Here is a 27,710-nt window from a genome sequence, read left to right on the forward strand (position 1 = left end):
AGTTTTATCTAAACTTATTGACTTAATCAAATAATCCTTGCTGAGAAATTTTTCCCTAAGGAAAAACACAGGCTGGAAACAGTACATAACAAATGGGCACAACACCTCTCTTTGAAACTTCTGCGGAACCCAAACTAAAATATGTAAATAAGAATTCCAGTGATAGCATCTGAATCACAGTATTATGCTGGAGGAGCTTTGCAGTAAAAGGAAAAAAGTTAATGTGATCTAGAGATTAGAAATAACTAGAGCCTTTAAAAAACCCATACCATCGTAAGCAACAAATACCATTTCCATTTACTTTCTGAAGAATGTTAAGATATCCTACCTTATCAAAGAGATGTGCATTTTCATTTGCTTTCATAAAAACGACTGTACTAACTGGAAAGTGTAACTGTGGCTAAATGGGTTTCTAAAGCTCTTGACTGTGGAGATAAGAAATGTAATGTGTTCCACACATGGCAAACCTTCTAAGTGTGTACGTCTATTAGTGGAAAACGCCATCACGACAGGAAGAGGAGAGGAAAGAGTCCTCAAGCACAGTGTTCAATCAAGTTTGCTGAACTTAACAGAGTAAAGCAGCTCTTTTGGGAGATACTTTCTCTGCCTCTCCCTTTAGCACCCCATTCCTAAACAAACAGGTCACAGGGTCAATTACCACTTGAACGATAATTATTAATATTCCCCAGCTCTCCTCTCAAAATCTGGAAATTGAATCATTCTAGAGTGTTCTCTCTCTTTCTCTCTGCAATGATTCTTACTATGTGGACCTCTCCCTTTTATTACCCAGAAGCTTCCGTGGAAAGACACTTGTTTATCCTGGAGCAAATTCGGGATCATCTGTGACCAAGGAGTCCCAAGTAAAGTATTTCTCTCAGCAAAAGCAAAGAGCAAGGCTCCCTGCCAGTCACACGCCAGTCAGCCTTCCCTTGGGCCTTACTTGTTCTCGTTGCTTGCATCATAACGAGGCATTGGGTCCAAGTCATTCCCATTCACGTCACAACTGGCCAGAGCATCCTATGGCCACAGAGGAGAGAGAGAAAGGAGACAGATGGTCATTAATTAGCCATTAACCTGCAGGCTCATGCATTCTTAAACACATTTCTGCAAGAGAGTAATTAGATTAAATAATACATTCATGGTTCGATAGTGTCAGGATGCCTTGTTCAGTAATAATCATTGTCGTCTTTTTCCACCCTTAGAGAGAAGAAATCTCTTCACAGACCAAAGATGTGTCTGGTTGATTCTTGCCAGCACTTTTCCTCTTAGACCAAGAACTGGCCTCTTACCCAATTTCTTCCAATATGTCCTCAATTACCACCTTTTCTGTGAAGTACTCCTAGACCACCTAGAAGCAAAGGGGTTTATTCCCCATGGACTCTCTATCTTCATTTCTTGAATGTCAAATCCCTTACCATAATTCAAATACTTTTTAAGATAAAAATCATTCACAAATAATTGGCAGGTCAATTAAAAGACAGTATTAAAAGTTTACTATATCAGGTTATTTTAGGATCTCTATTAGGCAATATTGGTCTGGTTTTAGATGTTTTATCTACTATAAAAGAATCTATAATTCAAACTTTTTACTAAAATCCAATGGCCTTGTAACCCAATCAAAAGAACCAACAAAGTTTTATTATATGTCAAGGTTCAAAATGAGGCAAAAATACCTCTGAAGCAAATTTATATCACTCTAGATAGAACTAATTTAGGATCCTTTGAATTTTCTGATGCTTTTTGTTAATTCCTGATTTTGGTTTTAGTGAACGTAAATTTATCTTTGTTTTCTATCTTATCAAAGGCTCTGTTTCTAAAAATAACTTATGGTACATAGACTCTGAAATGTTTGGGGGAATTAAGTAAAACACATGCATTACATATAAAGGTGCCAAGTCCCTGCTTCCTGGATAAAGGGGGCCATGTAGCCCTGCTCAGTGGTCATAGAGCATGAAGGAGTGTAGCTAGTGTAACTTAGTAATTTTACTTAGAAGGAAACAGAGGCCAAGACAGGCTAAACAACCTGGCCAGAGAGGTTAAGTAACCTGGTTCCACAGGCATGAAACCAACTGCCTGTGGAACCAAGACTTGAACCCAGGCCATCCAACACCCCACCCATTGTGCTTTTCTCTGCTCATCATAGCTCTGACATTAGAACTGAGAAGGTGCTAGTACTGCTAATTACACAGATAAATTCTGGAATTTTCTTTCATGGGGAAAAATAAAAATAGTAAAGAATGCAATCACAATTAGGTTAAAGCTGTTTGTACTTTGTCAGATACATTCCAATGCAGCAAGGAGCAGGAATCCTATATAATAAAAGGGTAATATGCAAATTGACCCTAATGGCAGAACGACCGCTGGACCAGTCAGTATGAGGCACTGACCACCTCTTGGTCCCTTTCCTCCGATTGCCTGATGGCCACCCACTCCAGAGGCAGGGCCGGCAAGCGGGTGGCAACAGCCGACCTCTTGGTCCCTTCCCCAGGCATCAAGCACTGATCACTTGATGGTGAAAGGGGAACCAGGGGTGGGTGGTGGCAGGGGGTGGGGCCGGCTGCAGGCAACTAGGGAAGATGGCCCTGATTGCAGGCCAGGCCTAGGGACGACACCCGCGCATGAATTTCATGCGCCGGGCCTCTAATATACCATAAAAACAGCATTGCATATGTCAAGAAAGACTTATTTGCTAGGAGATCCATAGCCACAGTTCTGTTCTATATAGAGTCTGGGTTAACTCATTTTAGGCTTCAGGCCTCATTTCCTAGCCTACCAAATGAGGAGACTGAACTGAAGTTCCTTTTTAGCTCTAAAAATCTATGCTATGAAGAGACAAGTTTATCTGAGTGTGCTTGGAGGCAGGGTAAGAGCAACCACTCAAGTGTTTTGCTCAAATGATAACTAAATGAATTTCCAGTTCCTCCTCCTCCTCCTCCTCCTCCTCCTCCTCCTCCTCCTCCTCCTCCTCCTCCTTTCCCTCTCTCTCTCTCTCACCTTAGGGAAAATCATCTAATTTGGGGAAAGTTGTTTCAAGATTTCATTACAAAAATTAATTTGTGAAGTTTCTTAGCTGAATTTTTTTTTATCCTCACTTGAGGATATGCCTTTTATTAAATTTATTTTAGAGAAAAGAGAGAGAGAAATATTGATGTGAGAAATATCAACCGGTTGCCTCCTGAATGCGCCCCAACCAGGGATCGAACTCGCAACCTGGGTATGTGCCCTGCCTGGAAATCGAACCCACCACCTTTTGGTGTATGGGCCAACGCTCCAACCAACTGACCACACTGGCCAGGGCACTAGCTGAATTTTTTTAAACAAAAAGGGCAGGGAGGCAGAATATTGGGAGGAAACGTAATTGAAGTTGATGAAAGTGTGAGGTGATACTGGGTATTCTGTGTGAAGGAAGGTTCTCATTGGTCAGAATCTAGGGTGACTGCTGGAGACAGTAGTAGTTTCTGATGTGCCAAGGAAGTGACTTGGAAGTACTTTATTTGCAAACATAAAATGGAGGGTGTTCAGGTTTGAGTGGCAAAAGGAAAATTAATTTAAGAGAAGTTAAGTGCCATTAAATAAATGAGATTGAACAAATGAGAAACATTGAAGAGAATATATGGCCAGTTCTACCCCAATGGTTTCATGAGAAGCATGAAAGTGATTGACGTTGAAGTGGATATATAGTGATATCGGTGTTTCTGGGTGGAAACAGTTGTCAACAGGAAAGAAGTTAGAGCAGAAGTCAGGAGGCATGGGTGTGAGTGAGACCCACCAGGAGTTTCTGTGAAGCCGTGTCAAGAATCAGAGTTGTTATTTGCAGATAACAGGGAGTCATTGCAGGCACTTGAGTAACACAAGAAATATTTTAGGGAGAATACCAAGGTGTCAGGAAGTCGGAATTTAGAGCAGACAAAGAATGGCACGTTAGCAGATAATGATGGCATTTTTCACCAAACTCAGGGCGGAGAAGCCCAGGAAGGGATAATTCTGGAGAGCAGAAGACAGGGGGCGATAGGCACATTCACAGGCATTGACTATCATGGTGGCAGAGGGGCCCTGAAGGCCCCTGGAGCAAAAGATCCCAGTGTCCTGGAACAGGGTACCCCCCTCTCCTCCCCCGTACTCCCTACGTGGGCACTGCGTATCAAGATCATGAGCTTTCAATGAAAGTACCGAGTTTCAGCACTTTCACTTGTTCTATGACCTTGAGCTCATCTTATGTTCTGAGTCCTGGAATTGTGGTGCCTTCTTAAGAAAGAGAATTCATTGATCCCTAAGGAATACCGGTAGGCTGATCATTACTGTCCTTTAAAAAAGGTGAGAAATAGGCCAACAGAATAACTTGAGAAAAGTTCCAAGTACACTTTTCTCCATAAAAGAAACAGCAGTTCCTGGCTGTGTGGAGGAGTTGAGAAGAGCGGTTGTTGTTGGAGCAGGTGGTGTTAGTGGTGGGGTTCCTGCTCCCTTATCACCTGCTGTTTGTTGTCAGAACATCAAAGGCACGCAGGAGTTGAAAGTGTTATCTCACGGGTCCTGGCCTCTGAGAGTGCGTCTCTTACAAGACAGGAGCAGTACACAGACCACTGGATCTGGTTGCTGCATGTTTTCAGTCGTTTCCCCCCTCTTTGATAATCCTACCACGAGCTCCCTCGCTTCCAAGGAGGCAAGGCGCCCCGACCGCAGCAAGCACTCACATAGTTCTGCATCAGATCCGGATGCGTCCTCTCAATGCCGTCGTCCAGGATGGTCACCACAACGTTCTTTCCCGTGTAGCCTCTCTTCCAGGCTCCTTCAATGTTCATGTCCGATTGGCAGGGGTGCGTGTTGTCACTGCAGTGCTAACGGAGGAAGAGGGAGAATAGGACATTGCAGATTACTAAACAGTACGGAGGGGGGAGAATTACCTGCTTGTTAAGATAATGCAACCTGGAAGCATGGAACAGACTGACAAATCCGAGGGAAGGGGGGAGGAGGGACAGGAAGAGATTAACCAAAGAATATACCAGTATATGCTGTACGCATAACCCAAGGACACAAGTAATAGTGAGGTGAAGGCCTGGAGAGGGGAGGAGCGGGGTGGAGGGGGTTCATGGGAGGGAAAAAAGGGGACATCTGTAATACTTTCAACAATAAAGATAAATTTTTAAAAATTTAACAGAAATTTTGGGGATTGCCTGTTAGAGTAGAAACATGGATCTCTAGCATGATAACAGGGGAAGGCAGGAAGGATAGATGTGGGAAAGGTGAATGCAATCTCTTCCACCAGCTCTACTAGTAACTTGTTCTCATACCATTGATCCTTTGGAAAAACATAATAAAGTCTATTTCAACAGCAGAATAATGGATGTACCATGTATCGTTAGCATGGATTAATGACACACAAAAGGCATCATACTATTTCATTTATAAATCCACACTAGGTAACTGAAGAACATGTACTTTATAATTCCAACCACCTACAAGCCAACCCAGCTACGAATGAGGACCATCTCAGGCAGCTTTGGTAGTGTCAGCCAAAGTATGCTACTGTGAGAAACCCATGAACAAGAAAAAAAGAGAACAGTTTTTAAAATCTTCTTTCAATAAGTTAACAATGACTATTGTACCATAGTTTGTAGTGGTTAGACACTCATTCAGCACTACTTTGGTGTGTTTTTTTTTTAATCCTCACCTGAGGATACATTTTTATGGATTTTAAGAGAGGGAGAGGGGGAGGGGAGAAGGGGGAGGGAGAGGAGAAGGAGGGGAAGAGGGGGAGGGGGAGGGGAGGGGAAGGGGAGGGACGGGAGGGGAGGGAAGGGAAGGGGGAGGGGGAAGGAGGGGAGGGGTGGGGGAGGGGGAGAGAAACATCAATGTGAAAGAGAACATGGATTGGTTGCCTCCCATACACACCCTGAATGGGGATTGAACCCACAACCTGGACATGTGCCCTGACTGGGAATAAAACCTGAGACCCTTCGGTGTACAGGATGATGTTCCAACTGAGCCACATCAGCCAGGGCAGCACTACTTTGAGGAGGAAGAGAAGAACAGTGCAAAGTGAAGAAACATGACATACACAGGAAAATGCGTGTGTGTGGGCTTCAAGGGGCAGGCTGTAGAAACATCGAGAATTAGCTCATCATGTGTCATGATTTCATTCCCCAATGGCTACACCATACACACAATTAATCAGCAGCTCTTCCGGATGTAATTTACTAGCATTAGTCCAACCCACATAATTATTCCTTCAAAGCTCATCTCTTTGAAATATCCCTCTGAGCGGTGTTGGTTTTCAGCTTCTGAAGACTCCATAGAGCAACAAAGAAAAAGAGATGTACTGTAACATAATGCCATAGCGACACGAGACACCCCCCCACCCGCCCCCTGTCTTTCACTATTCTCTATTTTATCCCTGCTTTAAAACAGTTCAGTACTTCAGGACATAAGCTTTGTATGTGCTAAGCATAAGGGAGACTGGACTGCCACTGATTCATTGAACACCTACTTTATTGAGCAACTACTACATTCTGGGCTCAGCAGTAAACAAGGCAGATGAGGTCCCTCTCCTAATGATCCCTCTAAAGGGATAGCACAGGTAATAAACAAGACCATGCAGAGCATCCCTTAAGCTTTAAAGGAATTAAACAGGATGATAGGTTAGTGAATGCTGAGAGGTGTGAGTACATCACTTAGGTGGGATGGTCAAAAAAAGCCCCAAGACTTAGAAAATGAAATGTGAGCTGAGACAACTGATGAGAGCTGGTCTGCCCAAGGGCCTGGAGACCAGTGTCTTGGTAGAGGACACAGCAAATGCAATGACCAAATGGTGGGACACAAGTTAGCACAATGAAGAAAGAGAAAGAAGGTGGGGTATTGCCGAGGCTTAAGTGAAGGAGGAACAGAATGGCATGGGCAAATCAGAAGGCAAAGCGAGGTCAGATCTTCCAGGGCTTTGTAGTCACGACTCTGCTTTCATCTGAAGTACAACCTAAATGGAAGATCACCTCTTTTCAAACTTCATCCTTCAAAATCAACTGCTAACTAGCAACAGATAATCTCCAATGCTCCCCGACATAAATTTATTCATTTATTCTCCAAATGAGATAGCCTTTTGTTGACTATTATAAACACATTTGAGTAGTTTCAAGGATTCATTCTAACAAAGGTCCCTTAAGCTTTAAAGGAATTAAACAGGATGATAGGTTAGTGAATGCTGAGAGGTGTGAGTACATCACTTAGGTGGGATGGTCAAAAAAAGCCCCAAGACTTAGAAAATGAAATGTGAGCTGAGACAACTGATGAGAGCTGGTCTGCCCAAGGGCCTGGAGACCCATTTTTTACTACAGATAATATCTAGAAAATAGGGGCTCATATATTTTATGAACATTTGCACCGTTTTCTCACCTTGACTTCGGTCTGGTACTCAAGGCCTCTATCTCTCCCTTCCCCTCTTACCTTACCTCCCCTCCCCCCACTACTACTACTACTATACTGATCCAAATCCCACTCTCCCTACCTCTCCCCAGTTTTGGGGGCACAGCTTAGGAGTACCCCCTCCCATAAAGCTGTCTCTCATGTTCTTCAGCCTATTCATCTATTTCATCCCTTCCCTGAACTTAGGGACACACAAACACATGCACTCTATTCTACACATACAGCCCCTACTCATTGAATTCTACTGAACTGTTGTTGACTATTGAATATTATGTATGGATTTTGTCTTGATTGTAAGCCCTTAGAAGACTATGCATTAAATTAAGTCTAACTAGGATTTCAGTAAATACTAGCTGATTGATTACATTTTCAGTAAATGTTGGCATTGATATGCCCCAACATGTGAGCATATCCTCAACTGTATGTCCAAGTTCACAACTGCTCCGACCTCATCAGAGAAACCTAGCCAACTAGTGCTTGGTTAACAGAAATGATCATGAAAGAAATAGTAAAAATATCCAAACGCCTATGTTTTTCAAATGTCTCACTCTGGCCGAGAGTGAGTTTGGGCCTCTCCTGCCAAATGCTTTAATTTAACACAAAGCAACCTTGACAGGTTTCCATTTCATTTTTTTCTTCTCCCAAACCTGCTCTGGCCACCTGTGCTATCGTTTCTGACATGCAGTAATGTTAATGTGGCCAAGAGGTGGGCTGGAGGAAGGAAATGCACAGGAAATGGGTAACCCACAAATGGGATAACCGTTCTGGAAGGAGGGATGCTGCCTGAAATTGTCATTATGAAAACTGAAGAAAACCAGCAGTCTATGGAAAACACGTGTGTTAAAAGTGGAACAATTAGGTTTCTTTCTTCCATTTCTGCTTCTGTTGAATCTGACTTTACTATTAAATATTTATACCACCTTTTTATTTTTATTTTCATCCACCAACATGGTATAGGTGGACGGAGAAGGAAGGGAACTATTCAATTGATACTTTCACTTGGATCATCTATTATGTTGAGTAGCCAAAAGGTCAAAGGGTGAAAAAATACTCAGAGCCTGAGGTGTTCCTTGCAAAAAGAGTAATAAGGTCAGAAGATGCTTAGATCAGAACCCTAAATCCTGACTATGAGCCTTAGATTGTAAATACATATTCCAAGTGGTCTAGGCTTCCAAACTTGTTTTCAATATAGTTGTTTCGTATACCAAAGTTATCCAAAGAGCAAAGAATATGGCAAATATTGATGCCAGACAACACTGACCAAAGAGGGGAATGCGTTAATCATTTCCTTAACTGCCTGATTGAATGGTTTTTAAACTGTGCTCTATTTACGTGACAGGAATCTGTACAATAGCAAAACCCTTGATTTGCTCATACACAGTCAACCATGTTGAGAAGTCCTGCCAGAGCTGGGACTAAAGACTAGTTTCTGGAATTGTGTTACCACATAGACTGGTATTCACAGAAGGGGCCAGTCAGAAACTTACCGCATCTTTGACGCTGATAAAAAGCACATTTGTACACAGCATATGCAAGGTAAATATTTATAGTAAGAGTATGCACCTTCAGTTCTGAATAACGTACTGTATTTCAATGATAGTGTGTGCAGAGATGACTAACTATTGAGAAACAACACAAAACGGGAAAGATCTGCAGAAACAATGGATACCACCTAGGTCTCCCACGTCCTTATCCATAAAAGCTTGTATTCCTTTTAGGAATGAAATTATAGAGAGACTGTTCTGTGAGTTCTAGAAAGGGCCTTTTCCACACCACGGTTATGAGCTATTCTGCTTATAAACCACTCTGGGTGTGTCCACTTCTCCTGTGTCTTCATCAGCATATCACAGTGTTTGCTCAATGAAAGAACAGTTTATACCCAAAATAAACACCTTTGTTATATTTTCACCATCATTTTCTTCCTACAGGCGTGTGTCGTTGGGGAGGGGGGGGGGTAGACTTTAATGTCATTCTCTTTAAATTTCTCCAACTTCTGAGCAACTTACATGCTGCCAATAGCCTGCTAACACTGAAAACATCTGTTGTTCATTGTCATTAATACAGGAGCTCATAAGGCTGCATCTCTGACCATACAGTGTTAATAAGAAAGCAGACTTAAATACATAAAAAATCAGTTTTATAGACAGATCCAGAAACAAGCCCGTCAACTTCGTAAAGTGTATATGTACTTGTAACATTTGGAGTCCAAGAGTTCTAAGATTTTGAAAAAAGTAAAACTGATTCTCCCTTAAGTGGAAATATAATTGACATCTACTAGATCCCTACCATGGCCAAGCATTGTACGAATAGCTTTACATGTTCTAGCTTCATTTAAGACTCAGAACTACTATTTGACAGAGGCACTTTTATCATCTTTTTTATCTCCTTTTAACAGATAAAGAAATTTTGTTTTTATTTTTTTCCTTGTTGGTTTTGTTTGTTCATTTGTTGCTTTTTGCAGGTGGTGGGCACCGGAAGCCATATTATAAGGTTTTATACCTGTTTACAGTGTTATTAACCAGTGTAACCCCAAAAAGTTAATTAAAAAAAAGAGAGAGACTTAATGAGCGTATGCAACCTTTCATAGTTCAAGCAGCTGGCCAACAGCCAAACACCAGACCATAGAGCTATGGAAACTCATCTGTTAAAAGTTGAAACAGAAAAGGCTGGGCTGGGGTGGGGGTTGGGAGATAGATGCATATTGAGATAAGGAGTAGATAAGGAGTGGATGTCAAATAATATAGCACCAGGGGGGGAAAAAATCAAATAACAGAAATTTCAATGGTCTGTGCATTCAAGTGATAAAATGAAATACACTTGGATAAGACTTTAGAGACTTTCGAATTTTCCCTTATTCCATTCATTGCAACTCAGTTTTTAGGAAATAGCCAAATTTCTGTTTGAATAGTTCCAATGACAGGGAGTTCACTTCTTTACTAAATAGCCAATAATGTGTTGGTAAACCTGTTCTTAAAATAAAATCCCTTATTTATAGTGTTTGCTCGTTTTCATGGTGTAAATACTCACATCATGGCCAATTTTAAACTACCACGCTCACAAAATTCTTGAATGTGTAACAATAAGCTTTCATGAGCTGTTAGAAGGCAGATCCAGCATACCACTGCAAACAGCTCACTCCATTGTTAGTCTTGCTCCATTTCTGATGAAGTCATTCCTTCCAATGGGTCTGACATCTGCTCCTCAGTACTCGGGAACTTCTGGGAAGTATCTAGGCTTAGTTCTCCCCTTCACACTTTCAGAAAATAATTTTAGTTCCTCTTGCACTTATTTGCAGAGCATCTTTCTTTAACTTTTCTTTCTCAAGGCCTCCCCGAATGAAATTGGACTTAGAACTCTCATGAGATCATAAGCGGATGAGCACTCCTTGGGATACAAAATAGATTCTGTGACTCCAAAACTAAAGATGCCTTCACAGATTTTTGAAAATCTAAATTGAGCTAGGGACATTCTAAGACATTCACTATTATATTTATGCGTCAATTTGATGTAGTACTTCTTATCCTTTATCATACACATTAAAAAAAAAAGATACCCATGGCCAAAATAGATTCTATGCCCAGTTATTCAAGGATATTATTCAATTTGTGGGTTTTCCAGAAATTCCAAGATAGCCCAGTATGTTTCAAGAACACCAAATTATCAGCATAGCAGCGAAGGACACTAGCTAGGACAATCAGGCAGAGGAAAGGTTAAATTCCACCTCTGCTACTTACCAGCTACATGATTTGTCAAGTTACCTAAGTTCTTAAAACCTGATCTGTAGTTTAAATTCGGAGAGTTGCTATAAAGATTAAAGAAGATAAAGTAGATAAGAAATGACTGCTGTTATAATGATCATGTAGTTATTGATGATAGTACATTCATGGGCAGTAGCATGTTCCTAATAGTTTATAGAGGACATCCCTGGTGGGGGGGGGGAGGGAGGAAGGGGGGGAGAGAGAAAGAGAGAGAGAGAGAGAGAGAGAGAGAGAGAGAGAGAGAGAGAGAGAGAGAGAGAACGAACACTACAAAATATGGAGATAATGGTTTTCTTTATTGTCTGGCAAATGTGAAAGGGCAACTAATCAGTTATAAGGATAGCTGAGAAGTCCTGAATATTTTATATCTGGGGCTGGGGTCTGGAGACTGGGGATGGGGTATAGGAGGAAAGAATGGTGTCTAATTATTTTCTGGTACATTAGTTAAAGGGCCTCCAATGAATCGCATGTTTTACTGCACACATTTATAACTAGAATTCCAACTCTGCTAGAACCATGGTTCACATCTACTATAATTTTGACAGAGAATAATTTTACAGTTACAAAATTTTAAGGATGTCCCTCATAATACTAAAGAAACATCAGAAAATATCAGATGTTAGGAAAAGAAAGGATGTAGTGTACAAAATAGGCCTATATAAAGAAAAAGAAAAAGAAATCCTCTTCCTAATATTTTACTCAAAACTGAGGGTCAAGTAATTGAGGCAGTATAGTCAAAGGCAATCAATGAACCAAAGGTAGTCTTTTCAACAAATGGTGCTGTAACAACTGGATGTCCACATGCAATAATCCTATCCTATATAATAAAGAGGTAATATGCAAATGGTCGTTATGCTGTGATGCTTAACGACTGATCACAAGGAGGGTGGGGCAGCGAGCTACAAGTGGGGAAGAGCTACAGGAGGGCAGGGCAGCGAGCTACGTGCAGTGAGCTACGTGCAGTGGAGAGCTACAGCGGCGGTGGGCAGGGCAGCCAGCTGAGGCAAGCGGCAGCGAGCTACTCATGCATGGATTCGTGCGTAAGGTCACTAGTTAATAATAGTAATAATGAAAGAGAAATCAAGACATAGGCCACACACCATTCACAAAATTTAACTCAAAATAGATCATAGCCCCAAAATGTAAAATGCAAAATTAAAACTCTTTAAAGATAACACAGGATAAAGCCTGAATGACCTTGGATATGGTGATGACTTTTAAGATATAACACCAAAGACATACGCTGTGCAAGAAATAACTGAAAACCTGGATTTCATTAAAATTAAAAATTTCTGCTCTGTGAAACACAATATCAAGAGAATGAGAAAACAAGACACGGACTGGGAGAAAATATTTGCAAGACAGATCTGATAAAGAACCATTATCCAAAATATACAAAGAACTCTTATTAAACTCAGTAAGAAAACAATCTGATTAAAAAGTTGGCCAAAGACCTTAACAGATATCTCACTGAAGAAGATACACAGATGGCAAATAAGCATGTAAAAAGATGCTTCACATCATATGACATTAGGCAAATGCAACCTAAACAACAAAGAGATATCACTACACACCTATTAGAATGGCCAACACCCCGAACACTGCCAATAGCAAATGCTGGCGAGGATGCAGAGCAATAGAAACACTCATTCACTGCTAGTGGGAATTCAAAATGGTACAGCCGCTTTGGAAGACAGTTTGGCGATATATGACAAAACTAAGCATACTCTTATCACACAATCCAGAAAAGCACTTCTTGGCATTTACCCAAATGAGTTGAAAACTTATGTCCATACAAAAACCTGCACATAGATGTTTACAGAAGCTTTATTCATAATTGCTAAAACTTGGAAGCAATCAAAATTGCTTTCAGTGGGTAACTGGATAAATCGTGGTACATTTGAACAATGAAATATTATTCAGCACTAAAAAAAATGAGCTATTAAGCTATGAAAATACATAAAGGAAACTTAAATGTATATTATTAAGTGAAAGAAGCCAATCTCAAAAGGCTAAATACTGTATGATTCCAACTATATGACATTACGGAAAAGACAAAACTATGGAGAAGGTAAAAAGTTCAGTGGTTGCCAGGGATGGAAATGAGGAGATGAGTAGGCAGAGCATAGAGAAATTTTAGGGCATAGAAAACACTCTGTATGATAATATAACAATAGGTACATGTCATTATACATTTATCCAAACCCATAGAATGGGCAACACCTAGAATGAACCGAAAGGTACTCGATGGACTTTGGGTGTATGCTTGTCAATACAGGCCCATCAACTGTAATAAACACACCACTCTGATGGAAGTGCTAATAATGGGGGTGGCTATGCATGGGTGGGGGCAGGAGGTAGATGGGAAATCTCTGTACCTTCCTCTCAATTTTGCTGTGAAGATAAAATTGCTCTAAAAATAAAGTCTTTTAAAAAAGGAACTGAGGGTCAGAGCAGCCCAAGAACTAGATGCTCTATAGATTTAGTTAAGTGAATACCATTTCTCCCATTTGTAAATCGTGTTGTCCTCTGTGAATCTTTCCAAGCTGACACACCCTGAATTAGAAACTTTCAGTCCTAAAAATACTAAAGTAAAAAATCAATAAGCCAACAAACAAAGCTTGCCTCCTTGAAGGAATTTCCACATGTCTTATCTTAGTGTTTGGAGAACCAGTTTCAACTCTCTTACCTGGCCTTGCTGCTGAAGGGTAACCAGGGTCTCTAAAATGTACTGGACATTTCTGAGACACTAAGACCAAGCTATACGTGGATAGCCACAGCACCTGCCATGGATCACTCCCTTCTCAAATACCTCAGGTCTAAAAACTGAGTCAAGCCCTAACCGGTTTGGCTCAGTGGACAGAGCGTCGGTCTGCGAACAGAAGGGTCCCAGGTTCGATTCCGGTCAAGGGCATGTACCTTGGTTGCGGGCACATCCCCTGTAGGGGGTGTGCAGGAGGCAGCTGATTGATGTTTCTCTCTCATCGATGTTTCTAACTCTCCCTCTCCCTTCCTCCCTGTAAAAAAATCAATAAAATTTATTTTTTTAAAAATGAGTCAAGTGTTGGTAATCTAGGGCTGAAACCACCACAATCCTTTAATTTTGACAGCACCTTGCGGTTCAAGCCACTGACTCTGATCCACTATGTCTAACCTGGTTTCTAACCCAAATTATGCTTCCAATATATCCCTCTCTCATTAAAAAAATTTTTTTTATCAAGTATTTACTACATTCTGGTCACTATACTGTCCATGACACACTCCCTATGCTCAAGTCCTTGAAGCCTAGTCTGTTGTGACAAACAAGGCATTTTACAAAAACATGTGTTAAGTATCACAGCAGGGGTTCTCAGGGTACTGTGGGAACAGGGGACCTAGTAAGGGGGAAACGTGGGAAGGTTGATGGCACTTCCTAGAGAAAAGGACATTTAAATTTAGCCCCCAAATATGAATTGAGTAGCCAAAGGGCAAGCCGGGGAAGAAGAGGATGTGTTTATTTTTGGCAAGGATATAGGATAATTAAAGAGAGACTGGAGTGTCAAAGGAACGGAAAGAAACTCAGTGCAGCTGGTTGAAATAAGATGAGAGAGGTGGTGGGTGACGAGAAAAAAGGAAAGAGATGAGATTAGAGATTTAACCATGGGCAAGACTACACATGTTCTTATAAGCCATTTTTTTAAAGTTTGAGCTCTACCATAATTCAATGTAAAATTGTTTATAGGTTTTAAAGATAGTGATTGATGTGGTTTGGATGTCTAAAATCCATCTCAAACTTTAATTCCAAAGGAAAACACTTGATCTCCCCCTCTGTGATTCCTACAAAATTGTACATGTCCAGGGTTCCCTATATAGCATCTATGGCTCCCCACCTTCTCCATAAACATCCGTCAGCAAATCCTTCAAAATTAGCTCCTGAACCTCTCACCTCTTCACATCATCTTCCTGGCTATCCATTGATTCAAGCCACTATCACCTCTTATTTCTCTATAGTTTCTTCTTCATACAGCAGTCAAAGTGAACACTGTAAACTATGCCAGATTTATTCTCGATAAATATTCCCAATAATTCCCAAGCTGCAATGTCATTCCCTTACACTTCCAATAATATCCAAGTCTGTTTAATAGCCATTAAAGTGCTTCATGACCTGAATAGGAAACTCTCCCTGACCTCTTGACCTACTCCCTCTCTCTTTCTTACTCATTCAAATTCCTCTTCTCTCCAACCCCATTCCTATATCAAGACCTTGATTCTTGCTATTCTCTTACCCCAGAATTTTCTTCCTCAAATATCCACATGGCTCTTTCTCTTAGGTTCAAATATCACCGCCCAAGAGAGGCTTTCCCTAAGCAATTCAAAAAGCATTCTGGGTCACACTCTATGCTTTATTATATGTCTCTCACACTGGATTGTAAATTCCATGAAGGCAGTCACTTTGCTTTCATTTCTTTCTGTATCTGTGTCTAACACACAGGAGTTCAATAATTATATGCCAATTGAATGAACACACTGAGTTATAAAGTCATACTGGGTCCTATAGAACATTAAAGAAAGCATGGAGACCAATTAATTGGAAGACAGGTCTAGTGTTCAAGAGATGACCACGGTCTAGTGGGAACAGTATACACAGAGGGCATTCTAAATATTTGTTTTTCAGGACAACGAATGAATGTGGTGGGGGGGAGGGGCAAATCAAGAATGATCAAATATCTGTCTTGGACTACATAGCAAATGGTAGATCACTTAACTGAGACGAGAAACACAGGAAGAAGAAAAAACTTGGTTGTAGAATGAATATGTTGAGTTCAGTTTTGGAAATATGGAAGTTGAAGTAACACCCAAAGAGAAGTCGCTTGTGGCAACTGAATATGTGGATCTAAACCTTCTTTCTGACCAGATCCACAACTGAATTCCTTCTAAAACTTTAGCATCATGCTATTTCCCATCTTGAATCTTATTGGTGGTTTATAGAGTGTTAATACTTTGGTCCCCAAGCTGCTCCACAATCTGGCAATGAACCTACATTGTCTGGTGCCATGTGTCGCCTCAAAGTTAAAAAATTCCTACAGACAGCACATAGTGTGTAAATGTGATGATCTTAGCAAGATTCAAGGTCACTATAAAATTAAGTAGATAACGAAAATGGCACAATTCTCCACCGCTCCCTGTACCTATGGCACTTGCAATTACTCCCATGAAACAACGAGGTTATTTCTTCACCCTGTGATTCTGAGCTGAGGTGACTTGCTTTGACCTAAAGAATGTGGCAAAATAACAGTGGTCCAGTTCCAATCCTTCTATACCTTTTCTCTTGTAATCCTTCCTGGTTCTCCTGTGAATGAGCCAAGGTAGCCTGCTAGAAGATAAGAGACCACATGGAACGGATAGAAGTTGTCCCAGCTGAAACCACACTCTAGTGGCTAGCCACAGCAAACCCAGAATGGCTCACTTATGCATTAGTGAGCCCCCGTGCAACCAGAGAACTGTTAGCTGAGCTCAGCCCACACTGCAAACATGCAGAATCATAAATCTAATAAATAGCTATTGTTTCATGCCACAAATTCTTGCGGGGAGGAGGGGTTGCTATATAGCAAAAGCTAACTAACAGAAAAGATTATCAATCTGAGGGAAGTAAGCCAAAGCAGAAAAAGTAGAAGAAAATCGGTGTGTCCTGTTGAAGCAATTTATTTAGAAGAGAAGAGCTGGATGCATAACTGGGGAGGAAGGGCAGTGAGGACATCCAACTGTATCAATATATGATTCTAAAGCAAATTCAGAGTTCCTTATGCATTCATTCAATCCTTCCCCTCATGGAAGCCGTGCTTTTCTGCTCACCCCATCCAGCATTCATATCAGCAATCTCTGATTATATGTGGGTTTTATCTTCGCAATGAAATTACAAACCAGTTGTGGTAATGGAATCTACATTATGGTATCTTTATAACCTCTAGAGTTCAGAGTAAAAATGCTCAATAACTCGTGAATTGATATGTTTATGAGAGGAGGCAGAAGTAAATTCTGAGATAAAGTGCAGAAGATCATTCACATATTTAAGACATACAATGCAGGTGATAATAATAGAAAGGGTTCAAATAAGACCTGGAAATCTTTGTCTTCTTCACATCAGCTTGTAATACAGCACCTGCTTATTCAACTTTGCCAATGAAAAGATTCAAGAAATAAAACAGGAACTATGCAGGGACTGAAGCCTTCACAAGGAATTGTATAAGAAGAGAAGAAGGCATTCATTTGGGGGGAGCTACTGATGTTCAAAAAATGGCAGAAGTCAGAAGAGATGCAGCACTGTGACAGGTGAGCTATTATCCAGGAGGGTGGTGGGAAATTTCTCCTGGTTGGAGAGCAGCTCAGGGGTGCAGGTCTGTTTCCTTTGGATCAACACGGCATGACAGAAGTGAACATCTCATCTCTTCTCTGATTTTGGTCAATGGTTCAGTTGGAATATTGCCTTCTAGGTCATGCAGCAAATACTTTTATGAGTTGAGAAACTTCTTTTTACCAGCTGACTTTCTTCTTTGCTGACTATGAACCAAGAACCAAGTAACAGTAATGTCCTACTCTTTGCCCAAATTGTGTAATTAGTAAATGAGTAAGTTGTGTTTGCTTAGGAATGATCTCAATTAAAATGTTTTCCTTAAGTGCCTATAAAGCCAAGAAGTAATTCCTATATTGAGCTCATGAAAATGAATTTTAGAAGCAACTGAGCTGCATTATTTAATAAGTATGTGAGCATCAGCAAAAAAACAAGCCTCATTCTTTTCCAAAATGTAATTTCTTTGTTTACATTGCTTACAAAATTCCACTTACATAGACCTCTCCACCCTCTTGGTCTACTCTGTGCATAAGTCTGGCTCGGAGACCCCTCTCTCCTCTTTTTTCACCAAAGTCTCAGGGAGAAGAGCTAGTGGATGAGAAGGCATTTCCCTTTCTTTAAAATGAGTAGGATGCAGTATAGCTTGGATTTAGTTCCAACTGGTTTTGGAAGTAAATTACCCCACTACTTTTATTTTTTCAAAGTCACAAAAATCTTCAAGAAAAAAAGTGATAAAAAATGTTTTTCTAATAGTGGAGACATATAATGTCAGGGAGGAAAAATTTTAATATCATTGGAAAATATCTGAATACAATCTTACTAATGTGGCATGTTTCTTCACTTATATTACTTCATGAATGGCAATATTCTTATAAACATAGTGTCAGACAGAGGTAGCTCTTTTTCAGGTGAAGAAAAAAAATCCATTTTTAGTTGAAGATATAATGAAGATAATCCCAAACCCTCAATCATTCTGCAATAAGGTTTCAACAGCATAATCATCTCTTAGATTCATAGATGGATGGGCAGATGGAGGCATGGTGAGATAGATGGGATGCACAAAGGAGGGATGGACAGATAAACAGAGACAAATAATATATGTAGGTTTACCTTGCAAGTCCTATAAGATTTTGGTTTTTCTTAAATGTTTATTGAAGTCTTTTTCTCTTTCTGGGACTCTACAGAACTTCTGAATAGCAAAAGTCACTTCAGCTCCCTATGTAAACTCCTCAAGTTCCCATAGATTAGATACTCCCCCAAAATATTTTCAATTAAGATTAAATCACAAAAAAGATGCATAGGGATGGAAGAGACAATCAAATCCATGTAACAATGAAACGTGCATATTCAAAACTATTAGATAGCTCCTCTCTTTCCAGAACCCCTTGAACTATCCTAATAGACCTAAGCTTAACTTGTTTAAATATAACATGTAGAGCAGCAGAGATATGGTCTTAAACATTAACAGTGGTTCTCCCTTTTCTTGTCTCAAAAAATGTCATTAAAATAAATAACCTTAAAGACAAAAAAGATTTGTTAGTCTGCTGGAATTACATACAAAACTAATGGGATGTGTAATTTCAAATACTGTTTTCACATTTTTGTTTCTTAGCTCTATGAGTGTACTGACTCAACTGAGTATTCTGATGGTTCTGAAGGGTTGTTGTTGTTGTTTTTTGTCACACCCTCTATCTATTAAGTTATTACCTCAAGTATATTTATCTCCACAGGAAACCTGTAATAATTGAGGTATAGAAACTCTGAAAAAAGGAAGTAATATTATCAGTGTGTCAAAATTCTTATTCCTAAAATTAATCAATGCTATCAGAAGAGATAGGCTGGCCAAAACCCACGTGGTTATAAGTAGGCCTAAACAAAATCTGAATTCAATTTTGTTTCCCTGTCAACACATTAGTCTACTTTGATACCCACAAATCTTTTCTTTTTCCCAATAACATGAATTCTTCAGGTATAGTCTAGTCTTTATGTTTTCACATAATCAAAGAATAGGCCTAGTTTATATAGTGGCAGCCAAAAAAAAAATGTGCTGCTTAGAAAACCAGTAAATGCCTTAATATCAATAAATGTAGTTTATGTTGTAAACCTTTTCTTGTTTCCGATACAGTACAAACCAACCACAAAACTTAATGTCTGAGAACAAGAATTGTGACAGCTCACAATTCTATGACTTGGCAAGGCTCAGCTGGGCAGCTCTCACCGGGCCTCCATGCAGCTGTGGTCAGATGCCCACTGCGCTGGAGGCATCTGAAGGCTTGGCTGACATGGCCGTTTAAGATGGCTTCGTCATCCACACGAATCGCTGGAGACTTCTCAATCTTATGCATGAGACTTAGTTATATTTGTCCCAGTTGCCTGCAAGCCCTTCTGAAGGACCTGTATCTATTGTATAATGATTTTATCCCAGAATAGTCTGAGGAATGGCAGTTATATTACAGTTTTTCTACATCTGGTAACTGTCAAAACATTTCATTTATCCACTTGTGTTTTGTTGTTTTTAATTTTCTAACCAATACTGGTTAAATGCTTTTTGAATGCTGAGGCTGTATCAGGGAATGAGAAGATCCATGGCCTGGCCCTCACAAAGATTACATTCAAGTTGGAGCACATATATAACACGTGGACCAACGAGACAAACAATACAACTAGAGATGATGGCAGCAGTTCTGAAGGAAATAAAAGAGAGACCTTGGATAACATCAAGGGAAATATGTTATTAAATGTATACCTTGGGTTCTTTACAATTCTGCTATTATCGAGCTGACCTTTATTCAATGAACACAGAAACTTCATTTTGAAAAGAGATGTTCATAGGAATCAGGCAATAAAGCCTAGCCTTAAAAGGGCAAGTTAGAGAAAAACTGAGGTTCCCGACCTATTGTTATTTAAAATTAAATTTAAAAAAAAAAACACAAAGAAAAAAATAAACATTTTCACGTTTCAAATAAAAATGTAAAAACAAAAAAATTCCCAAGACAAAAACCCCATAGTGTGATATGTGTTATTACTGTGATGTAGCCACAGAAAAATAAATCTATTTACATGGCAAAGCAAAAACAATCTCACTTCAGACAATCAGCAAAATCAGTCCAAATAGCTCCTAAAAATCCAACTTTAATATTGTTCTTTCTAGACTGAGGGAAAATAACTGAGTATACCTGACATCTTTGCTTTCATAATCCACTTGCAGATGTAAGTTAGTATAAAATCTACAAGGTTGCATGCAAGAAAAATGAAATATTCTGCTTGAACAGGCCAATAATACTGTGGCAAGTAGTAGATGCTTCAGAAAAGATGAAGGATTCCAATATGCATTTAATTAGCTGCTCAGTAAAGAAACCTACACAGCACATTGCCTCTTCGACCTGGCGAGATCCTCTCCAGACCCTGAAATATACTGAGCAAGAAAACAAAGTCATTTTTTATCCTCCACTAGCAATCTTCATTGCAAATGTTTCCTTATTAATGAAAAACATGGAATCCTTTCAAGAATCTCACTAAGCAACTTGCTTTAATAGCACCCTACAGATATTCGTCTGTTATAGAAAAATAATAACTCAGGAAAGTATGGCTGTCTAAATACAGTGCCTCACACACATTTATAGACTATGGACAGTGAGCTTCCTCTATAATAGCTCTCATAATGGTGTCCTCTGGGTAAACTGGAACTCTGCTCCTTTAACCTATGTCAAGTTTTTTTTTCCATTCACTAATGAAAGGAATTAAGTTAATACAATTAAATGCAACACTAAAAAATTGCAGCTTTCCCCAGTCACACTCACCAGAATTACACACATATTTTAGAACATGGTTTCCCAAGCATCAGTTGTCTTTCCTACCTATCTAATAGCAAGCTCTTCATGGGTAACTAATATAATTATTTCACAGATGATCATGGTCCAAAACATCCCTATTCTAATAGTGGTATATCTTCACCTCTGATTTTAGGGTAGGGCTTTCCAAAGTGGAAAAAGTAGAGAAAATAAAAGATGCTGAATTGAAATTTACTGTACCAAACTAGTACTACACTCTGGAGCTATAAAACTTAGTAAGTCATCCAACCTCCCACCTCTTTCTACACATAAGGGCTACTAATGGTCTAAGAAAATAAAGCGTTAGAAAATAAACAGAAATCAATAGACAAATATCCATTCAATGCTTCTGTAAGAACAAAATATAAAGTGAATAAAAATACTGCAGCTTATAGAAATTATGCTAAAAAATCTGCAACAGAACAAAACTGTAACACAATATCTAAACCCAAATAAAATACACTACAATAGAATCTGTAGATATGAACATATAGCTCAAATAAAAAATTTAAAGACATATATGGACAGAAAAAACACACACACAAGAATGATATGAAACTAGAGTTGACTAAACCCTGAAAATAAATGAAAGGCAAAATTAAATTAAAAATGAAAACTAAGTTATAAGGTGTCCAAGAGAATTGGCTCAACTCAAAATATAATTAGAAACATTGAAAAATGGCATAAATATATGAAAAGAACAAAAAACAAAGGATCAAAGAGCAAGTAACTAATAGGCAAAGAAGATCAAATTTGCTTAAAACTGTGTCAATTTTTAGCAATAGAAAGTCCTCACTCAACACCATTGATAGATTCTATTAAGATGAATGATGTATAATGAAACTAGTTTTACCACACATAGACTAATTGACATAAGTTCCTATGGAATCACATCCTATATAATAAAAGGCTAATATGCAAATTGACCAAACAGCGGAATGACCAGTTGCTATGACACACACTGACCACCAGGGGGCAGACACTCAATGCAGGAGCTGCCCTGGTGATCAATGTGCTCCCACAGGGGTAGCACCGCTCAGCCAGAAGCCCTGAGCTGGAATCACAGCTGGTGAGCACAGTGGTGGTGGCGGGAGCCTTTCCTGCCTCCACAGCAGTGCTAAGGGTGTCTGACTGCTGGCTTAGGCCTGCTCCCCGCTGGCTCCCGGACTGCGAGAGTACATAGGTGGGCTGAGGGACGCTCCCCCCAACCCAACCCGAATGTACAAATTTCGTGCACCAGGCCTCTTGTCAATGTTATAATGAAGCAGCATTGATCAAAACGACAGAATTAGAGGACCTGCTGTACACCTTAAAGGAAAAAAAATCCCCTGAGCCTCTCGACTAATCTATATATATAAAAGCCTAAGCGACTGGAATGCCGGAATGACCAAAACGATCGGTCGCTATGATGTGCACTGACCACCAGGGGGCAGATGCTCAACGCAGGAGCTGCCCCTGGTGGTCAGTGTGCTCCCATAGCCAACCTCCTGTGGCCGGCCAACCTCCTGTGGTCCCTCCCCCTGTCCAACAGGCCCAGCCAGCAGGAAGGCCCCAATCAGCCCTGATCGCCGGCCAGGCCTAGGGACCTCACCCATACATGAATTTTGTGCACCAGGCCTCTAGTATACAATAAAATAAATCACTTACATGTTAAGAATAATCAACAAAAGTATCCTTCAAGTATTAAAACTATAGAAAACATTTTATATAATTAAGAACTCAGGGAATACTGCAGTTGCAAGCCCTTTTTAGGTATTCTAGCAGAAATTGTGCTTCTTCCAACCAACTGGCAGAAGAACTGAGGGTGAGCATGAAATATATTTCATTGTAAATCTCAGATTAAAGCAAAGGTGGGAACAAGGGTAGGAGAAGAGTCAGTATGTGTTATGTGTTCTGACAAAGTAGGAATAGTGAGCTTCAAATGAAAGGAGAAAAGATGGTAAAATAGAATAAGCTAGTGAATAATTGGATAGCTAAGAGTTAAAGGACATTGTGTAAGCTGCATACCAAATATAGAATCCGAAGTGAGAAAAAAAAGAACTGAGAGGACATAAAAGTTATTTAATAATCACTAAAATAATAAAGCAAACCTTTCCAAAAGCCAAAATAAATCATTTTAAAAGAGCAAAAAGAAACCACATAGTGAAACACAGTAAAAATAACACAAATCACACATAAACACATACCCATATAATAAAATAATATGACAGAGTTGAGACTTTTTGGTCATATCAATAATGTAAATGAATTTAAAAGTCTCCACTAGCCTGGCCCATGTAGCTCAATGGTGGAGCGTTGACCTACAAATCAGGATGTCACAGTTCGATTCCCAGTCAGGGCACATGCCCAGGTTGTGGGCTCAATCCCTAGTGGGGGAGCGTTCAGGAGGCAGCCGATCAATGATTCTTCCTCATCATTCATTGATGTTTCTATCTCTCTCTCCTCCTCTCCCTTCCTCTCTGAAATGAATAAAAAAATATATTTTTTAAAGTCTCCACTAAATAAAAAAACAAATAAACATAAAAATTGAGTAACAAGAAAGAATGTAGCTCCTGTCATAGAGTAATTCAAATGTCTGAGAATAAAGGGTGAAGGTAATGCAGATGGTACAAAAGCAGGCCTTGTGATTCTAATACCAGACAAGACACACAGAAATGTCTTTTCTCACCTACCAACCCAGCCAGCAACCAACAACCGACAACAAGGCCAGGGAGGAAGCCGGCCCTCCCAAACATGGCTGATGGAATTCCGAACTGTTCTTGCCCCTGCTCAGGGAGTCACCCACAATCTAATGAAATGATTATTGTTTCTGCCTGGTAACTGAGCAATCCCACAGCTAGAAATTTACTTTGAAAGTACACCTCCAACACCACACAAAAATATATGCACTAGGTTAGTCAGTATGGAGTTATTTGTGACATCAAAATATTAGTTAGAACCTAACTGTACATTCATCGATGTCTAAATAAATTATGGCAACTCTCCCACAACACAGCTGGGAAGGAAGGAAGGAAGGAAGGAAGGAAGGAAGGAAGGAAGGAAGGAAGGAAGGAAGGAAGGAAGGAAGGAAGGAAGAAAGGAAGGGAGGGAGGGAGGGAGGAAGGGAGGAAGGGAGGAAGGGAGGAAGGGAGGAAGGGAGGAAGGGAGGAAGGGAGGAAGGAAGGAAGGTAGGTCTTTGTGAACTAATATGGAATGATTTCTGAGGTATATTAAGCAATAAAAAACAAAAAGGGAAAATGCATTTGTAGTATTCTATGAAATTTACTATGAACCATATGTTTTACATATTCCAAAATAAAATTAAGTGTATGAATAAAATTAAATATATAAAGATGGGGGAGAGAACTCTAAAATTGGACAGAACAAACAAATTAACCATCAACCTAACTGTGTACCAAGTTAATGATATAATCACAGAGAAAAAATTATTGCTTTAAGCAACTTTTGATTCAGGTATTCTGACAGTATCACCTCAATGAAATATATTCTAAGAACAGAAAGAGATTTGAATTTTACATCAGTAAGTTTGTTGGTGGTAAAGATATTGGTGCAGTCATGTCAATACTGTTTGTGTGTTTGGTAGTAAATTTACTGATATTGATGAGAGCCATGATTCTCCCTGTAGGAGAGAGATGATAGAAATATGAAATAGGCGAAGAAGAGGAAGGACCTGTACTATTAGACTGAAATGGGAGGTGCCACTATGAACTTCAGATATGTATCCTAGGCTCCATCCACTGAAAAAGTGTGTAAAACCAAGGGTGCCCTTACCACCAAAATCTTGCTTATAAATATCATCTATATATATGAAAGCCTAATATGCAAATTATCCCCTCAGGAGTTCAACCTGGAGACCGGAGTTCAATCGCTCCCTATGACATGCGCTGACCACTAGGGGGTGGCATGGGACAAAGGAAGGCCCCGACCAGCAGCCAGGGAAGGGAGGCCCCGGCTGGCAGCCGGAATTCCCCGATTGGCCCTGATCGCTGGCCAGGCCTAGGGACCCTATCTGTGCACGAATTTCATGCACTGGGCCTCTAGTTCCTTAATAAAAGAAACCATAGACTTGGAGAAATGGCTATTTCTAGGTCTGAGGCAGAGGAAATACAAGGTGAACTTTTGTTGTGCCAGACAAGAGAAAGTTTTGCTACAACTGATTGGGGACTTCTCAAAAGGACACAGGAGTCAACTTGAAAGGTTGCCTACTCATCCAACTTGAGAATTTGAGAACTGAAAAGGAATAATGTCAATAATGAGTCATTGCATTTGAAAAGAATCCATGAGATCATAAAGATATTTAAGAGGAAGAGGAGTGAAGAAGGGATCACAGACTAGAAAAACCATCATCTTGCAACCCACTGATCTCCACTGATCTACTGATTAATTTAGGCAGGAATCATCAATAGATGTTAAAATCTTGGGGAGAAGAAGTTGACAAGGAATAAGATATTCACAAGTCTCAAAATACTTCTTCACAAATTTCTTATTAATTAGAAAGATAAAATGTGCCTTTACTTGGAGAAACCTCACCCAAACAAGTAAATAAATGTAACATCACCCAAACTGTTTAACATTCTACTTCCTGACATGAAGCACTGAAAAGGATACAATCTCACCTGGGTAGTTTTTGTACCAAAAATATTTAATTACTCCTACGGTCCTGAAAAACCATCAAATAAGTCCAAAGTGTGAGCTATCCTACAAACTATCAGCCTGGACTACGGAAATCCTCAACGAAAAAGATCACTCACTCCCACCCCTAACCTCTACTCCAACCTCAGTAAAAGTAGAAAAACTCTTCTAGATTAAAGGAGACAGTATGGTGAAATAAATAAGGCAATGGCTGATTCTGGGTTCTGGATCAAAAGGGATAGATCTATAAAAATATTTTTTGTGACAACTGGGGAAATTTGAATATAGACAGAAAGTTGGATAAGATCACCAACTTCCTTCGTAGTGAAAATGGTGTTTTGGTTATATAGAAAAATATCCTTAGGCGAGGCATCCTGAAATAGTTAGGGGTGTATTTTTACAATGTTTGCATCTGATTTAAAAATCCAGGGGAAAAAATTGTGTATGTCTGTGTGTGTGTAGAGAGAAAAAATATTAACTTCTGGTAAAGCGAGGTGAATGAAATGCATGTGTTCCTATTATTCTTTCAACTTGACTGTAGGATTCAAAACCAAATTTTGGGTGGAAAAGATTACAGGCACAATTTAAAAATTATCAAAGGGTTAGGTCCCAAAAGGCACAGAGCTCATGCCATAATGACAGACTTCAAAATATGATTCAGGGCGAGACAGTAGGCATTGGCAGCAGCAGGAGCCAAGCGGAAGCCACACCAGTGTCCTGTGGACCACCCACTGCCCTTTGGACTCCGTGCCCTTGATGAGGTGGCATGCCAGCTTCTTCTTTTTCAAAAAAATATTTTTTTATTGATTTAAGAGAGGAAGGGAAGAGAGAGAGGTAGAAACATCAATGATGAAAGAGAATCACAGAGTGGCTGCCTCCTACATGCCCCCTACTGGGGATCAAGCTGGCAACCTGGACATGTGCCCCTGACCAAGAATCAAACCTTGACCTCCTGGTTCACGGGTTGATGCTCAATCACCGAGCCACACGGACCAGGCAATAATATTATTATTTTTTAATCCTCACCCAAGGATATTTTTTCCAACAATTTCTAGAGAGAGTGGAAGGGGGCAGGAGAGGGAGAGGAGGAGGGGGTGGGAGCAGGGCCATGGCGAGACACATCCATTGGCTGCCTCACACATGCACCCTTAATAGGGCTGGGGAATCTGCAGAATGTGGTACATGCCCTTTACTGGGAATCAAACCCGCAACACTTTGGTCAGCAGGCTAATGCTCTAACTACTGAGAAAACTGGCAAGGGCTATTTCTTCTTAACATCGTCTGGTGAAGGCTTTTTATCAATGGCTGCCTTTACTCTGCCCAGGAACACACATGATAATGATGCCCATCCATGCCCCAAGATTTCTGTTGGGGTGGCGTGACCTCCTTTCCTGAGCCTTAGATTTCTCTGAGGACTCTTGCTCACTGTTCTCCTCTTAAATCACTTTGTCCCAAAAGTATCTGACAAGGCAGATGAGGTCCAGTGGTCAGAAACAAGAATAGAATAGGGAAGGAGATGAAAAGTGATGGAAAAGATGAGCCCCCGTGAATTTTTCTCAAAACACCAAAGCAAAAGCTCTTGTTTTTTTACTATTAGATTTGAACTAGAACTACCGATTGATTTCTTGCAACCATGGGCAGAGAGCTTGTTTGAGAACAAAACCAACCATTAGATCAGAGCTACACTGGTTGGCAGGACGAACTAGGTTCCTGGAGACCTACTTTACTTTCTGGATCAAGGGAGGCTTG

The 27,710-nt window shown here is 40.0% G+C and overlaps 1 protein-coding gene across 3 annotated transcripts in view; it reads right to left on the reverse strand.

Annotated features, from left to right (window-relative positions):
- Positions 1-27,710, reverse strand: part of PCSK5 (proprotein convertase subtilisin/kexin type 5) — a 413,193-nt gene that overhangs the window by 293,141 nt on the left and 92,342 nt on the right. For all 3 annotated transcript variants that reach the window (XM_079791288.1, XM_079791287.1, XM_079791289.1), the window contains exons 4-5: positions 4,692-4,835; positions 941-1,017 (exon numbers count right to left, since the gene is read on the reverse strand). In XM_079791288.1, the coding sequence (XP_079647414.1) occupies positions 941-1,017; positions 4,692-4,835 (221 nt within the window). The remainder of the gene's footprint in view (positions 1-940; positions 1,018-4,691; positions 4,836-27,710) is intronic.

The sequence above is a fragment of the Cnephaeus nilssonii genome (genome assembly GCF_951640355.1).
Source record: "Cnephaeus nilssonii genome assembly, chromosome: 14".
In the NCBI taxonomy this organism is placed as follows: Eukaryota; Metazoa; Chordata; class Mammalia; order Chiroptera; family Vespertilionidae; genus Cnephaeus; species Cnephaeus nilssonii.